The sequence below is a fragment of the Littorina saxatilis genome, linkage group LG7 (genome assembly GCF_037325665.1).
Source record: "Littorina saxatilis isolate snail1 linkage group LG7, US_GU_Lsax_2.0, whole genome shotgun sequence".
NCBI classification, from domain to species: domain Eukaryota; kingdom Metazoa; phylum Mollusca; class Gastropoda; order Littorinimorpha; family Littorinidae; genus Littorina; species Littorina saxatilis.
In genome coordinates, this window is record NC_090251.1 from 26,962,356 (window position 1) to 26,978,427 (window position 16,072).

The 16,072-nt window shown below is 44.2% G+C and overlaps 1 protein-coding gene across 1 annotated transcript; it reads left to right on the forward strand.

The window, feature by feature from the left end:
- Nucleotides 1–1,599: 1,599 nt before the first annotated feature.
- LOC138970323 (carbohydrate sulfotransferase 13-like) lies at nucleotides 1,600–7,980 on the forward strand. Its single transcript, XM_070342800.1, has 3 exons — nucleotides 1,600–1,846; nucleotides 2,395–2,788; nucleotides 5,954–7,980. The coding sequence occupies exons 1-3, from the start codon at nucleotides 1,606–1,608 to the stop codon at nucleotides 6,828–6,830; spliced, it is 1,512 nt and encodes a 503-aa protein (XP_070198901.1). The 5' UTR covers nucleotides 1,600–1,605; the 3' UTR covers nucleotides 6,831–7,980.
- Nucleotides 7,981–16,072: the final 8,092 nt, after the last annotated feature.

The window sequence follows — 16,072 nt, forward strand, 5'->3', positions numbered from 1 at the left end:
TATGTATGTATGTATGTATGTATGTATGTATTGTTTTGTATGTATGTATACATGTTTGTACGTGTGTATTATGTGTGTGTGCGTGTGTGTGTGTAGAGCGATTCAGAGAAAAGTACTCGACCGATCTTCATAAAATTTCACAAGAGAGTTCCTGGGGAAGATATCCCCAGACTTTTTTTTTCTTTTTTTTTTGATAAATGTCTTTGATGACGTCATATCCGGATTTTTGTAAAAGTTGAGGCGTAATTTTTGTCACGCTCTCATTTTCTAACCAATTTTGTTGGAGGCTTAAAAATTAATTAATGAGTTTGCTCATTAAAGTTGTCATGAAAATAATTTTTTTGCACACAGATTCAAAATTGATTGCATCGTATGCCTCATTAAATTCTGAATCTAAAAATGTATACATATATTATGTTTACTCTAAAAATGTGATCACAATTAACGATCAAATGTTAAATAGGTCCAAAAATGATGTTATCTTATTCTCTATCATTTCCTGATTTGAAAAACGTATATGTTATGTCTGTATTATAAACAAGCTGTATCGTCTTGGTAGTAAAGTCGCGATATAACCTTCGTGGTTGAAAACGACGTTAAACACCAAATAAAGAAATAAAGTCTTGGTGATAAAATGCAGTGCGTTCAGTTTCATTCCGTGAGTTCAACAGCTTGACTAAATATAGCAATTTTGCCTTCCGCGACTTGTTTTCTTTTCTTTGTTTTTTTTGTAGGGTTTTGTTAGTATGTAGCATAGTGATATGTTGCTAGTCTTCCCTGGTCCACCACCCCCCCCCCCCCCTTCTCTCCGTCACCTCATTGTGCTGTAAATAATCATCACTTAATTTATTATTGGTCCGCAAAGAGATATTTCTCGCTCTCCATAACTTCATTCTTTGTTTGTGGAGTATAGTCTTGTACGGCATTGCGTTGGCTCGCCTCTGTACTGTATTTGTCTTTGTGTTGTCTTCTGTTAGTGACTGACTATTAGGGTTTAACGTCCTCTTAGACCAACTGGTCTATATTGGGACCGGTATTGGTAATACGCTGAAGATATGATACTTTGATTCGAACAAGCCCGCTGTGGCTGTCTTCTTCGACACACCAGCATTGGGTTTGTCTCGTCAAAGTATCGAAATACGATCATGATAACCAGAGACGAGAGATGATGCATGCGTGTCTTCGTGTTTTCCAAGCCCTGAGACTTTCGCTGTGAACGTGGGATTTTTTTCGTGCGCATGTGTGCACACGAGGGTGTTCGGACACCGAAGAGAGTCTGCACAAAGTTGACTCCGAGAAATAAATCTCTCGCCGAACGTGGGGATCGAACCCACGCTGATAGCGACCAACTGGCTACAAAGCCAGCGCGCTACCAATGCAACTGAGCTACGTCCCCGCCCGTCTTCTGTGAGTGTCCAGAATGAACGATGAGTTGGCTCGAGGACGGTCCGGCCTTTAGCATTAGTTTCCTGGCAGAACTCCTGCGTAACACCAAAGAGCTTGGCAAAGAGGAGTGGAGTTTCCACCCAACCTCGTCTCACGTATGCTTCCTGGCCTGGCCCCTTTCCACTCTACCTTATCAAGCTTGTAACAGTCTGTGCTTACATGTCTATTCTGATTTTTTTTTTAATAATTCACAAGGGAAGGACTCTGTTTTCTTTAAAACGCTCCTTTAACATTTATTTTAAACATATCAAAATGATTTGTGCAGGTGACATATTTCACGCGATGTTGGCACCTATTTTGAGGAGACTACGATGGCGCCGAATGTCGCTGTGGTTGCTGGCTATGGCGATCGTTGGATGTCTGGGGTTTCTCATCTTCACCAATCAAGTCCCTGTCTTAGGTAAGTGGTTTGCACGTGCGATTGATGTATTGTTAGTAGTGGTGGTGGTGGTGGTGGTGGTGGTAGGGGTGGTGGTGGTGGTGTCGCTGTTGTAGTTGTTGGTTTTGTTGTTGTTGTTGTTAAGGATGGTGATAATGATGATAAGGATGATTATGATGATGACGATGATGTTGTTGTTGTTGTTAAGGATGGTGATAACGATGATGAGGATGATTATGATGACGTTGTTGTTGTTGTTGTTGTTGTTGTTGTTGTTACTGCTGCTGCTGTTGATGCTGCTACTGATGATGATGATGATTTTTTTCTTGTGACCGTGCTAGGCAAAGAATATCTTCAAAGAACTTAAGCATATTTATTTTTCTCTCTCTCTTTCTCTCTCTCTCTCTCTCTTTCTCTCTCTCTCTCTCTCTCTCTCTCTCTCTCTCTCTCTCTCTCTCTCTCTCTCTCTCTCTCTCTCTCTCTCTCTCCTCCCATACCCAACCCAATACTTTAACCTGCCCCTCCCCCCTTCCTGTCAGTAACCTACCACCTTTCCTTCTCCACACCAGACGAAGATCCTCTGTCGCTCAAAACCAAACTGAAGGAAGCAGCCAAAGCCTTTTCATGGGGCTCAGACGACGATCACCAACCCCCATCACTACAACCACCACCACAATCACCACAGCCACGACAACCCACCTCCCTCCAAGCCTTCCAGAATCGGAGCCAGAGAGTGAGGGACGCCTGCTCTGCCAAATCTGGTAGCGCCGCTCAGGGGCAGCCGCCTTTCCCGTACCATAGTCTGTATGTAAGGTCCATGTCTTTCTGCGCACTGCCCAAGACAGGCACGACCTTCTGGAAATGGATCCTGTATTACGTGGATAAGAACATGACGGGGCCGCTGCTGTCGCACGATTATGGTGACATACACAAGCTCACCAGATACATGGAGAAAGCTGACAGGTGAGGGATTGGGGAGGTGCTTTTGTTGTTGTTGTTGTTGTTGTTGTTGTTGTTGTTGTTGTTGTTGTTGTTGTTGTTGTTGTTGTAGAATGTTCCGGCATTACGTTCATGAAAAAAAAGAACATGACGGGGCCGCTGCTGTCGCACGATTATGGTGACATACACAAGCTCACCAGATACATGGAGAAAGCTAACAGGTAAGGGATTGGGGAGGTGCTTTTGTTGTTGTTGTTGTTGTTGGTGTTGTTGTTGTTGTTGTTGTTGTTGTTGTTGTTGTTGTCGTTGTCGTCGTCGTCGTTGTTTTTGTTGTTCTAGTTCTTGTAGAATGTTCCGGCATTACGTTCATGTGTCTGTTACTTGCTGTAAGAGTAATCCGCACATATTATTTTACTAGAATGAATACCCGCTTCGCCGGGTAGCCGGCTTCGCCGGGAAGAAGGTTTTAGAGTCGTACGCCGGCTTCGCCGGGTCCGAACAATGGACCCGCCAAGCTTAGGTCCCTCCCACATTCGTGGAATGGGAACAGCACGAAAATGATTCAGTGGCCATAATGCCATTCCTGACCATATCGAGTCCCATCCTTGTCGACGAATGTAACCGTGTTAATCACCTTTGGAGGCGAACTCCACTCAAACAGGATTGAGCAATTTATAGCTTATCTGTAAGCCCTTTTGAACTGTTATGGCTTCTCAAAGGAAGGCCAGTACATACAAATACACAAAAGCCGCCAGACCACATCACAAACAGAACTGAACAATCCCCAGGTGTTGCTCACATAGAGAGACACACACACACACACACACACACACACACACACACACACACACACACACACACACACACACACAAACACAGAGAAGCCGTACCTATAGAGAGATAGATGACAGTGTATTTTTCGCGTGGCTATAAATTGATTCGACCTTTGCACTTTTACAGTGAGGATAATTTACGGGTCCAATTTACGTTCTGGACACTGCGGTGACCTTCTAAAAATAGTAACAGAACGCCGGGAATATCCGAAGACGCCCCACTCATACTATAGTGCACCATACGAAGGAAGGGAGGTAAACGCTGAAAACCTGGAGAAGATGAGAAGATAAGGAAGAGTTACTTATAATGGTGAAATGAACACAAAAACCAAAATCGGTTCAGCGCTGCGCGCTGAGAGCACGTGTTGAAATATCTCATCGATGATATTGTGTCCGGGGTGTAGCTGAATACGGTGTTCAAATTTGAAAAAGATCCACCGAGAACTTTGGCTTTGGTGTGTCGGTATGGGGGCCCGGGTAGCTGAGGTGGAACCAAAATAGCTGAGGTGGAACCAAAATCGGTTCAGCGCTGCGCGCTAAGAGCACGTGTTGAAATATCGACCAGGTTGTGTCCTGTCCCGGGTCTACCTGAATATGCCCACCAAATTTGAAGCAGATCCATCGAGAACTTTGGCCGTGCATCGCGAACTCACACACAGACACACACACACACAGACACAAGTCGTATATATGTATAGGTTACAACACGAGTGGTTTTTTATATGGCTTGTATTTCAGTCAAGACCCAGCGGATGAATATCATCGGGAGACACGAGCCTCTGGCGAGTGTCTCTCGATTGATATTCCCGCTGGGTCTTGACTGAAATACAAGCCATATAAAAAACCACGAGTGTTGTAATCTGTATATCCCATTCTACCATCAAACACAAAGTGTAGACTACTAGCGGCACTGTTGCGATCTGTGCAGGGTAAAACTGTTGCCAGCGAGACTTAGCCCTTTTGCAACCTTAAACTAAGTGACCGTCGCTGAAAAAATAAAACGAATGAGTGCATCGATAAGTACGCGGTAACACTACTTTCAGACCATTTAAAAGCTTTAAGTAAAGGTTCATAAGTTGCAAGAAAGTAATGAAGTCGAATAGAAATTAATTTAGTTGAAGCGCACAATTCTTTTGTTTTGCGTTTCAGGTCGGCAGAACGGGCGAAACGGGTTTGGGACCCATTTGGCTTACTCGATTCAGAATTGATTCCACGTTGTTTTTCTCGAACGTGTGTAATTAGGCTTATTGACAGAGAAGCAAATCTTAGGGAACAAATATGTAGGTTTAGATTTAACCATTTGCTCCCTATTTGAAATGTATCTACGTGATATGTTTTGCGAGTGTGTTTGCATGGATGAACTTAAACTGGTATGGGTGAGAGGAAAACGCGACCGACACGTCTGTCACCGCCGATTGATTGCATTTTGAAGGAATATGACTGGATTACGGAAAAATATGTGGACTTACTGCAGAGCCAGGCAAAAGAGTAGACTTGCTCGCAAAACACGTGAAACAGCCGATGTTTGATAGCTGAAGGCGCACACCGGCAAAACACACTACCGACAGATTCTCAAAAGTCGTCTGCTAACGATGCAAGGGGAGGGTACTCGTGTTTTTGTTTTGGTTCGCTAGCATCTGGTTATCTTGTAAGTTGAATGTTCGTTTTTTTCGACCTGCATTGCTTTCATAATGAAAGAAACTTTTGCTTATTGCATCTCATACATCAGATCAGTTCTGAGATTCATTTTTGCGTGCAACTGATGTGGTTTTCTGAGCCGTGCAATACGATTTTAGAACTTCATACAAATGTGTCACATTGTTCGGCGCGAGCGAGGTCAAAGGTCGGGAGGAAAGTAGTCCTTTGCCCAAATCGGAATCTGCACTATCATATATTTTTTGGAGTCCATGATGTATTTATTGAGCTATAAAAATACAACATATATACCCATACTGAAGTAACAGAGACAAAGAAGGGAGGTCATGGGATATATATAGATATGTTAGTTCGTGAATCCTAAATGACTGACTGACCGACTGATTGGCTGACTTTAATGACCAACAAACGATCGACTCACTTTCATTTTTATAATTAAGCAGTCACAGTGTGTCTCATTACTACTCTTTGGTTTTGTTCTGTTGTTGTTGCAATTTGCTCATTCATGTGACCTCCGTCGCGATATAACCTTCGTGGTTGAAAACGACGTTAAACACCAAATAAAGAAAGAAAATTCATGTGACCCTGTGGGGGGAGGGGGGGGAATAAAATTAGCTTTTAGCCCGTGACTCCGTCCGCCTTCTCATTGACATGTTCTTCTTCCTTCCACCACGTTAACAGATTCTCGGTATGCTTACAGGTTACCGCCAAGTGACGGGTTCAAGAACATCGTGTTCGTGCGCGAGCCCTACGCGCGCCTCTTCTCCGCCTACGTGGACAAGCTCTTCACGCCTCGCTGGGAGAACTGGCAGCGTCTGGCTCAGCCCGCCATGGCCTACGCTCGTCCCGGAGCATCCTTCATCAACAGACGGTGCTCGCACAACGTCACCTTCTCCGAGTTCGTTCGCTTCTTTATCCACGGTGAGATGGACCGCGACGCTCGGGTGAAGCGAAATGAACATTTCGTGCCCATCTCTCACCAATGCAACTTCTGCGGCATCGGGTACGATTTCATCGGGCGGCAGGAGAGATTCGCTGAGGACACCTTGGGCATCCTTCGGCAGCTGAACCGTTCGGACATCTTGACTTTCTCTGCCCTGGACGAGCACTACGAGGTGTACTTCATGGACGCGCTGATCAAGTACACCTTTGAGCACGAGCTGAAGAAGATCAGCGCCACGTTCCGCTGCATGTCCGCCGAGCAGATCCTCAGACGCATGTGGAAGGCCGTTCAGATCCGCGGCACGCTAAGCGCGGAGGAGTTCTTTCCCTTGGCTCGCAGCGACATCCAGGGAATGACCTTAGAAGGGTTTTTGCTGATGGCTCACCTCGCCTACAATCGTTCTGCTAGCGACAAGGACAGACAACACAACACGGCGCAAGCCTTGTTTGAGGCCTACAGTACTGTCCCTTTACACGATCGGCAGCTGCTAAGGCAGATTTTTGATGATGATTTTAAGTTGTTCGGCTACGAGCCCAACCACCCCTTAGTGTTCCCGCCCGAGGATGAGTTCGACTTGCCGTACTATAGATATTTTGACATTTATGATTCCTTCTTGTACACTAGTATTGTGTGATTCTGTCAGGTCCATTTCGCTTGCCATACTATCCTTCCATTCAAATGTATGGTTATGTCCTTTACATTAATATTGTGTGATTCTGTCAGGTCCATTTCGCTTGCCATTCTATCCTTCCATTCAAATGTTTGGTTATGTCCTTTACATTAATATTGTGTGATTCTGTCAGGTCCATTTCGCTTGCCATACTATCCTTCCATTCAAATGTATGGTTATGTCCTTTACATTAATATTGTGTGATTATGTCTGGCCCATTTCGCTGGCCATACTATCCCTATATGCAAATGTATGGTATTACATTCCATGAATATTGTGTGATACTGTCTGGCCTATTCTCCTTGCCATACTGCTGATATTTTGACGTCTATCCTTTTCTGTGCACTTATGTATGGTATAGCTCTGCTTTAAAATAGTTGAACTTGTGCTATACTATGGATATTTTGATATGTATGATTCGCTCCAGTACACCGGTGATGTGTAATTCTATCTGACCTAACTCGCTTATCAACACGTTCAAGTGTATGGATTTTTTTTCTCATTGTGTGTTTGAGAATGTGTGTGTGCGTGTGTGTGCATGTGTGTCTGTCTGTCTGTCTGTGTGTCTGTCTGTCTGTCCCCGTGCGTGTGTCCCCGTGCGTGAGTAGATGTGTACGCGCATGTGACATTATTCTTTATTCGAACAAGACTGCTGATTTTGCTCAAAAGTTCGGCAATTGATGATACAGTGTATGAAGTATTTAGGCATCCCTCCTCCTCACCCTTCCACCCCCCCCCCCCCTCCCCTTCTCTTTCCTTCGCCTCACCGTACTTCCCCCATCTGTTACCAAAAAATCCCAAGACGCTTATGCGCCGTAAGCTTTCTATATAACTTTTAGCGTAGCAAAGAATGTATTTCAGTGGTTTTGGTTCTTTTACTCTTTGGTCGGGATCAGAAAGCGCCGCCACTTTCTTTGTAACTTTTAGCGTAGCAAAACAAATATTTGGTTTTAAAGCTTTTAAAGCTTTTACTCTTTACTCGGGATCAGATGCGAAATGGGAAACGAGAGAACCAGAAGAAGAGAGGGATAGCTGAACAGGCACAGAGCTATTTGGGTACGATGACAGTTGATCATGTACACAATATATATATATACAAACGACACAAAGAATTGAAGTAATATGTTAAAAGATATATTGAAACATCAAAAAGGCAAATTCAACTGCACAGTGACGTGTATTTGTGTGTATGTGCGGGCGTGCGCGCGCGCAAGTGTGTTGGTGTGCGTGCGTTTGTTTGTGCGTGTGTGTTTTTGTGTGTTGTGTGTGTGTATGTGTGAGTGTGCAGGTGTAATTCTGACAGTTTGTGTCTGAGTGTGTCCGCGCTAAGTCTCCTACGCCTGCTTGTATGTATACCCGTTTTGTTTGTGGTCCGTTTCGGACCCGTAAACATCCTGGTCCGGGTGTGTTGTACGTACATAGTCTTTGTTATCGCAGTCTTCATTCAGTTCCTCGAGCGTTGTGTGTTCATGAAATAGAAATCAAGATGTTATCACCTGGGGTAAATTTAAAGGGGAACCCCTTAAATCCCCAGCACTGTGCAACACGTCCACTTAATCTGCCGGAATGAGTCATCGACAAGCGATAAGAACAAACTCGCGCAATAACGCCCAACGAAAATGCAAGTTTGAGAAGACTGAGGAAGATGGAAAAGTCACGGACACAGACAAAGAACATGTAGCCACATTGTTACAGTTTTATTATGTGACATTGTATTTGGTGTTGAAAACATCTGTCAGAATACAACAGTGCGATTTGTATTCCAAAACCGTGCATAGTGTAGACATAACATTAAAAACAAATGACATTATTATTATTATTATAATGAACATTTGTGCGCCTAATCTAAATGTAGCCCTAGGCGCTTACAAAATATACAATACATAGTGAACGTTATACGAAACGCAAATCGACAAGGACCAAGACACTCGGACTCATACACTCGCAGACAGACGCACAGCGAGAACGCGACGCACTCACTCATACCAACTACAGGCACATGCATTCTGAAGACGGAAAAACAGTCATAAATAAATAAATAAATAAATTATTGGATACATAAAGTTAGTTGCGAGAAGAAGAATAAAGCTGGAAGAGGAAGAAGAAGGAGAGAGAAGGAAACAGATTAAGGACCAGCAGGAGAGGGGGATGGGTGGTCATTAACAGACTAGTGAGGGAAGAGGTGTGTTTTGAGTGAGGTTTTGAATGATTGCATAGATGTGGAGTGCCTGAGTGAGTGCGGGAGTTGGTTCCAGATGGATGGGGCCTGGTAAGAGAAGGTGCGCTGGCCATATGTTTTGGTGCGTGCTGGTGGTATCCTAAAAAGGCGGGTGTCTGCGGAGGATCTTAGGGAGCGAGAGGGGGAGTAGACATCAAGAAGGTCAGAAAGATAGCTATAGGGGACGATAGATCAAAGTTTCTAAGGCAGAGTGTGGAGATCTTGAACTGAATCCTCTGTTGAACAGGCAGCCAGTGTAGGGTTTGAAGAAGAGGGGTGATGTGGTCGTGCTTGGAAGAGCGAAAGATGAGGTGGGCGGCATGATTCTGAACACGCTGGAGCTTTTCGATGATGTAGTTGGGAGAGCCAGAAAGAATGGAATTGCAATAATCGAGTCGGGATAGGACAAAGGCACAGAGCAGAGTTTTAGTGGCATCCTCAGTGAGGAGATGACGGATGGAGGAGATGCGGCGGATTTCAAAGAAGTAAGTGCGACAGACATTGGCAACATGCTGATGGAAGGAGAGGGACTGGTCAAGAGTGACACCTAGGTTGCGGACAGCAGGAGAAAGAGCAATAGAAGAACCATTCAGATCGACAGACGAGGGAAGAGAAGGATGATTGAGATGTTTTTTGGGAGAGACAAGGATCCTTTCGGTTTTCTCCTCATTAAGCTTCAGCTTGTTCAGGTCCATCCACGCCTTGAGGTCGGTGATGCAAGACTGGGTGGAGGCAATGAGGCGAGGGAGGTCAGAGATAGGTCCAGAGAGATAGACTGAGTTGGTTGTCGTCGGAGAAGCTGTGGTGAGAGAGAAAGTGGTGAACAGCAATTGAAGGGATGGGTTGGGTGTAAAGGACGAACAGAATAGGCCCCAGGACGGAGCCCTGGGGCACGCCGTACTGTAGAGGAGAAGCAGAAGAAGATATGCCGTTCACAGAGACAGACTGGTAGCGATCGGTGAGATAGGACTGAAACCAAGAAAGGACAGACTGAGAAATGCCAAAAGAGTTTTGAAGGCGGGACAAGAGCACGGCATTTTGTTTGTTTGTTTGCTTAACGCCCAGCCGACCACGAAGGGCCATATCAGGGCGGGAGCACGGCATGATCAATAGTATCAAATGCCGCACTCAGGTCCAGCAGAGAGAGAAGGCAGACGTCGTTGTTGTCGAGCGCAGTCAGTATGTCGTTGCTTATTTTCAGTAGAGAGGTTTCCGTCGAGTGTCCAGAGCGATAGGCAGATTGATTGCAGTAGAGAAGGTGGTTGGCTTCAAGATGGTCCAAAAGCTGGGAGAGTACGATTTTTTCTGTTATTTTGGAGAGAAATGAGAGATTAGACACAGTTCTGTAGTTCTTCAGATTTTCAGGATCCAAGGAAGGTTTCTTGAGAAGAGGTCGGAGGATAGCGGATTTGAAAATGGCAGGAAAGGACCCAGATGAGAGGGAGGCGTTGATGACGGAGGTGAAATGCGGGAGGAGAGTATCTAGACAGTGAGTGAGGATAGAGGCGGGGAGGGGGTCAAGTTCGCATGTTTTGATGCCGGCGTGCATGATAGTTTTTCTGACTGTGCTTTCGGTAACAGGCTGAAATGAAGAGAATGCAGGGCCGGAATAGGAGGGGTCAGGGATGGGGGACTGGGTGCGGGGGAGAGCGTCAAGAGACTGGCGGAGTGTGGAAATCTTGCTAGCAAAGAAGTCAGAGAAAGCCTGAGGAAGACGAGAAGAAGGAATCTCAGAGGGAAGTGGAGACGAGTCAGATTTACCAAGAAGAGTGTTAGTGATGTCGTACAACTGTTTTGAAGAAGAGCATGCGAGTATTTTGACATTATAAAATGCAGTCTTGGCTGCGTGAACAATACTAGTGACTGCTTTGTTGGCAACTTGAAAAATCTGCTTATGAACAGTCAGGCCTGACATGAATAGAAAAACAAACAAACAAAAACGCACGAACAAACAAATGAGGCAAAATACTCACACTTAAAAAACACTACAAAATAGTTGCCAATGCTTATTTGAGAATGACCACACAGTCTTGCGAAACAACTAAAAACTGTTAATGCTTACTTCGGTCAGAGTACACTGGAAAAAAAGAAACAACAAAGACTGTTGGTGCTACTATGTCGCCAGAGCCAAAAGGGAGTGTTAATCACTAATCATTTTCTGGGAATGTATACAAGTACTATTTATAAATACACTTTCATGATTCTTATTTTAGGTTGCCTACACTTGAGTGTGAGAGAGAGATAGAGAGAGAGAGAGTGTGTGTGTCTGTGTGTGTGTGTGTGTGCGCGCGTGTGTGTGTGTATTAGTTTGATGACAGTGGTTACAATGTATAAAACACCCCTCGCGGGTTAGGGGGAGTCCCATATTGGTTGGGACGAGAAAGAATTTACCCGATGCTACCCAGCATGTCTTAAGAGGCGACTAACGGTTCCGTTTCTCCTTTTACCCTTGTTAAGTGTTTCTTGTATAGAATATAGTCAATGTTTGTAAAGATTTTAGTCAAGCAGTATGTAAGAAATGTTAAGTCCTTTGTACTGGAAACTTGCATTCTCCCAGTAAGGTCATATATTGTACTACGTTGCAAGCCCCTGGAGCAATTTTTTGATTAGTGCTTTTGTGAACAAGAAACAATTAACAAGTGGCTCTATCCCATCTCCCCCCTTTCCCCTATCCCATCTCCCCCCTTTCCCCGTCGCGATATAACCTTGAATGGTTGAAAACGACGTTAAACACCAAAGAAAGAAAGAAAGAAAGAATGTATAAAACATAGGCGTGAGAAAACAAAACTCAAAAAGGTATACAGTTATATGAAAGGAAGTAAGACCGGAGCACAGCAAACAACGGTGAATGAAAACCATGCGGAACTAATATAACTTCTACTGAATAATGCGCAGCATAAATTACATCAAACACACCAGTGTGACAAATGTGACAGCGTATTAGCCCATTGCACAATACCCCGTTTGGGTTGCTCTCCGTTGCGACAGATAAGAAAGGTTCACATCCCTGCGGGCATAGTTTTGCTCTCAAGAGTTACCGCTCCTTCCATATACGCTTAGATCAGTGTGCTATCATGGCGACTAAATAACAGAACCAGTGTTCATGTGATGCAATTACCAAAGTTGCAGAATTACCTCAAAGAAATGTTTTTTTAAGATTGTACGCAAACAGCGTCGGTAAAAACATTTGTTCCGTGGGTTCGCCGTCGACAAAATGTCTTGAACAGACAACGGCGGAGTACCGTAATTTTGACGTCAAAAGAGAATTCAGCCACCACCCACCCCCCCCCCCCACCTCCCTCATAATAACCAACCATCCCCCTCCCCACCACTTCTCCTTCCCACGCCGGATAGATATCTACAGCGTGTTTGGTTGTCATAACACGAAGAAGGGCCATAGGTGTAGAAATATGAATTAAACAGCTTAATTCCCAAAATGCATGATGTAACTAAAGTTGGTGTCTAACATGGGCGGGGATGTAGCTCAGTCGGTAGCGCGCTGGATTTGTATCCAGTTGGCCGCTGTCAGCGTGAGTTCGTCCCCACGTTCGGCGAGAGATTTATTTCTCAGAGTCAACTTTGTGTGCAGACTCTCCTCGGTGTCCGAACACCCCCGTGTGTACACGCAAGCACAAGACCAAGTGCGCGCGAAAAAGATCCTGTAATCCAGGTCAGAGTTCGGTGGGTTATAGAAACACGAAAATACCCAGCATGCTTCCTCCGAAAACGGCGAATGGCTGCCTAAATGGCGGGGTAAAAAACGGTCATACACGTAAAATTCAACTCGTGCAAAAAACACGAGTGTACGTGGGAGTTTCAGCCCACGAACGCAGAAGAAGAAGAAGAAGAAGAAGAAGAAGAAGGTGTCTAACATGTACCTCACATATTCCTCTCTTTGCTGCATGAAAGTGTTCATCGAAATAATAGCTCACAGTGCCCGTTTTCAAAGACTTCTTTCAGATATAATGCTTCACCCCATTTTCGGGGTTGCCCATGTTTGGGTAAAAATGATCGAAATCAACATTCCCGGCGTCAGAGACCAAAGCTGGTCTCTGTTCTTCTCTGCGCGCTGTCCGGCTATTCTTTCCACTTACGATGTGAAAATTGTTTCCATCCAATGTACACTCGTGGTTCTCAATAAGGCTTCCACTGTCCCTTTGTGCGTAATGCCGAGCCTTACCATGTGTTTAGGGGTAAACTTGTCGCGCACTGACCTAACTGGAGTATAAAAGGGTCATGGATGATTGTTGTACTCTTTTAATGTACCTCTTCTTACCTTCATGTACCTCTACTTATATTTAAGCAAGCCAGTCTTATGTATACTATGTATATTATGTACATTATGTATATTATAAACATTCAATTTGTAAACTGCTGCGGCAGAACATATGCTTTGCATACTGAACGTTTTTAAAACCGGTGGTTCTGATTTTATCACTTTTAAAAAATGTATTGAAGAAAAATTGAATTATTTTATACCCCCCTCACCCCCTGACACAATATAGACACAGCAATAATAGTGACCACGGGCGAAACTGATACGTGCCCAGAATGAAACTCTTATAATCTTTATCAACGCAACTTTTAACTTTTACAGTCCCTCTCCCGTCATCCTCCCGGCCCCACCCCCACACACCCAACTTTTTCTTAGCGTACAACCACCTCATGTCCCAAATAGATTCTTATTCTGGGGACAAAAATAGAAATGTAGCATAGCATAGCATGTTGTACTCTCTCTGTTTCTCTCTGTCTCTTTGTATCTGTTCCTTTCTGTTTTTGTCTGTCAGTCTCTGTTTTTCTCTGTTTCTATCTGACTGTCTGTCTGTCTGTTTTTCTCTCTCTGTCTCTCTCTGTCTCTGTCTCTGTCTGTCTAGCTGTCTGTCTGTCTTTCTCTCTCTCTCTCTCTCTCTCTCTCTCTCTCTCTCTCTCTCTCTCTCTCTCTCTCAGTCTCTCTCTATCTCTCTCTCTCTCTCTCTCTCAAGCGGACTATCATACGAAATGCCCATCCTCCCCCTCAAGTTAAGATTCGGGCATGGTAATGGTATTTTAACCGCAAGACTAATTTCCTCAATGTGCTCCTCATATTCCTCTCACAGTTTTCCACCAAAACCCTTGTCCAGCAGAACCCTGAGCAAACACAGGTATTAAACTGCCGTAGCTACAAGATAAGGCCAGCAAGTTAAGCTCTGTTGTTGAAGAATGACACCAATTCACACAGCCAGCAGTGGATGACAGCTAGGTCCTCTGTGTCTTTTGTTATCCGCCGATATGCTTCAGTTGATATGCCTTGGGATATTTGGGGTCATACACCTACCTCTCTCATTGACATATTAAATGACCTTTCATTTCGGTCTTCTTAAAAACAGCATCCTACTTAAGGGTATGGTTTCCGCCCATGTGCTGAACATTTATGAAAAATTAAAAACATAAAAATTACGATTATTAATTAAGGGTTTTAAAAAAAAAACCACTGTAGTGTCATAAAGCTACTACTACTACTACTACTACTACTACTACTACTACTACTACTACTACTACTACCACTACTACTACAACTACTACTACTACTACCGTAAAGTACCTTGTAAGCGCCCACCCCCCCTGTGCACCAATTCCGACCCAAAGTAGGGGGTGGGCGCTTACTAGGTACTACACCCTATGCACGAGCAGTTTTCAGTAAGAAATGTGATCTTTGATCACTTCGTAATCATATCTTCTTTCTTTTTTCATCTTCCATTGTTTTTCTTGTTCGTATTGTCATTAGAAGAGCTTGGGGAGACAAATGTCGTCGCATCCTTTTCTTGTCTGCAGAGGTGCCGCTGTCGGCCGCACTGTGTCTCTGTTTCCCTTGAACAAGGGGTTACGTCTGGTTGGTATTGGTACCTCGCCGAGTGGAGACAGCATGCCTTTGTTTCCAACGCTTCAGCCACATAGGTGATGCGACAAATTCGTCTATGTCCAGTCCACCAGCCAGTTCTAAGGCTCTTCTTTGCAAATCTTTGTTGCGGACGACACGCCCTTCCGCCCGCTCTTGATCAACATATTCTAACACACCTTCATCAACCTCTTCTGATCTGACGTCTCGACCGCCATGTAACTTTCGCTTCTTCTTTTTCTTTCCGGCCTGGTGACGTAACAGGCTATTGCGATTCTCTCGCCATTCTCGTATCCTTTTTCCATCTACCCCAAACTCACTTGCTGTTTGCGACACATTTCCATTGGCGTTATTATCCAAATAGCCAAGAGCTGACAGCTTAAACGCAACGATGTACGATTTGATCCGCGGCATCTTGTAATCATTGACTTGCAGGCGTTTAGATCCAAGGCGTGCAGACACACGTGATAGGGTTGGCAAGAAAGGGAAATCATTCACAAAACTAGCAGATCAAGTGCGGAATTTTTATTTCCTCTGATTTCAATGGTGTAATGTGGGGGGGGGAGGTGGGCGCTTACAAGGTACTACACCCTATGCACGGTTTTGGACTAAAAGTGGGGGGTGGGCGCTTACTCGATACTGGGCGCTTACAAGGTACTTTACGGTACTACTACTACTAAATATTCATGCGTTAATGACAACAGACGTCATTGATGTTCAGAGAGAGAACCAAAATAATATCCCAAAAATTCGGTTTGTGTTACATGTCAAGAAACATTTCGGTTTGTCTTAAATTCAGTTTAATAAGGTTGCATTGAATTGAATTGAATTGAATTGAAACTATAACTATTTCCAGTCCGACAGGCCTCTATACTTAATATCATTTTAAAAGTTCGATTGTTACTGCTCCCACGAGATTGCCTTTTTTTCCTTGTTCCGGGTTTGAAGTATTCACTACGCAGTTTCTCACACCCACACCTTTTTCACATTTCCACACAGGCTTTTATGTGATATAAGAGTATCCTTTGACTTGGACACATACCAGACATCAACAGGCTGGCTGTTTCCTGTGTAGTCTGGGAACTTTTGCCTTATTTTTTTTTTTTGATTAAT

Excerpts from the sequence above, each read along its gene's own strand:
- LOC138970323 (XM_070342800.1), top strand. The coding sequence starts at position 1,606 with ATGTCTATTCTGATTTTTTTTTTAATAATTCACAAGGGAAGGACTCTG. Across the intron at positions 1,847-2,394 it reads CAATCAAGTCCCTGTCTTAG|ACGAAGATCCTCTGTCGCTC; the intron begins GTAAGTGGTTTG and ends TCTCCACACCAG. Across the intron at positions 2,789-5,953 it reads TACATGGAGAAAGCTGACAG|GTTACCGCCAAGTGACGGGT; the intron begins GTGAGGGATTGG and ends GTATGCTTACAG.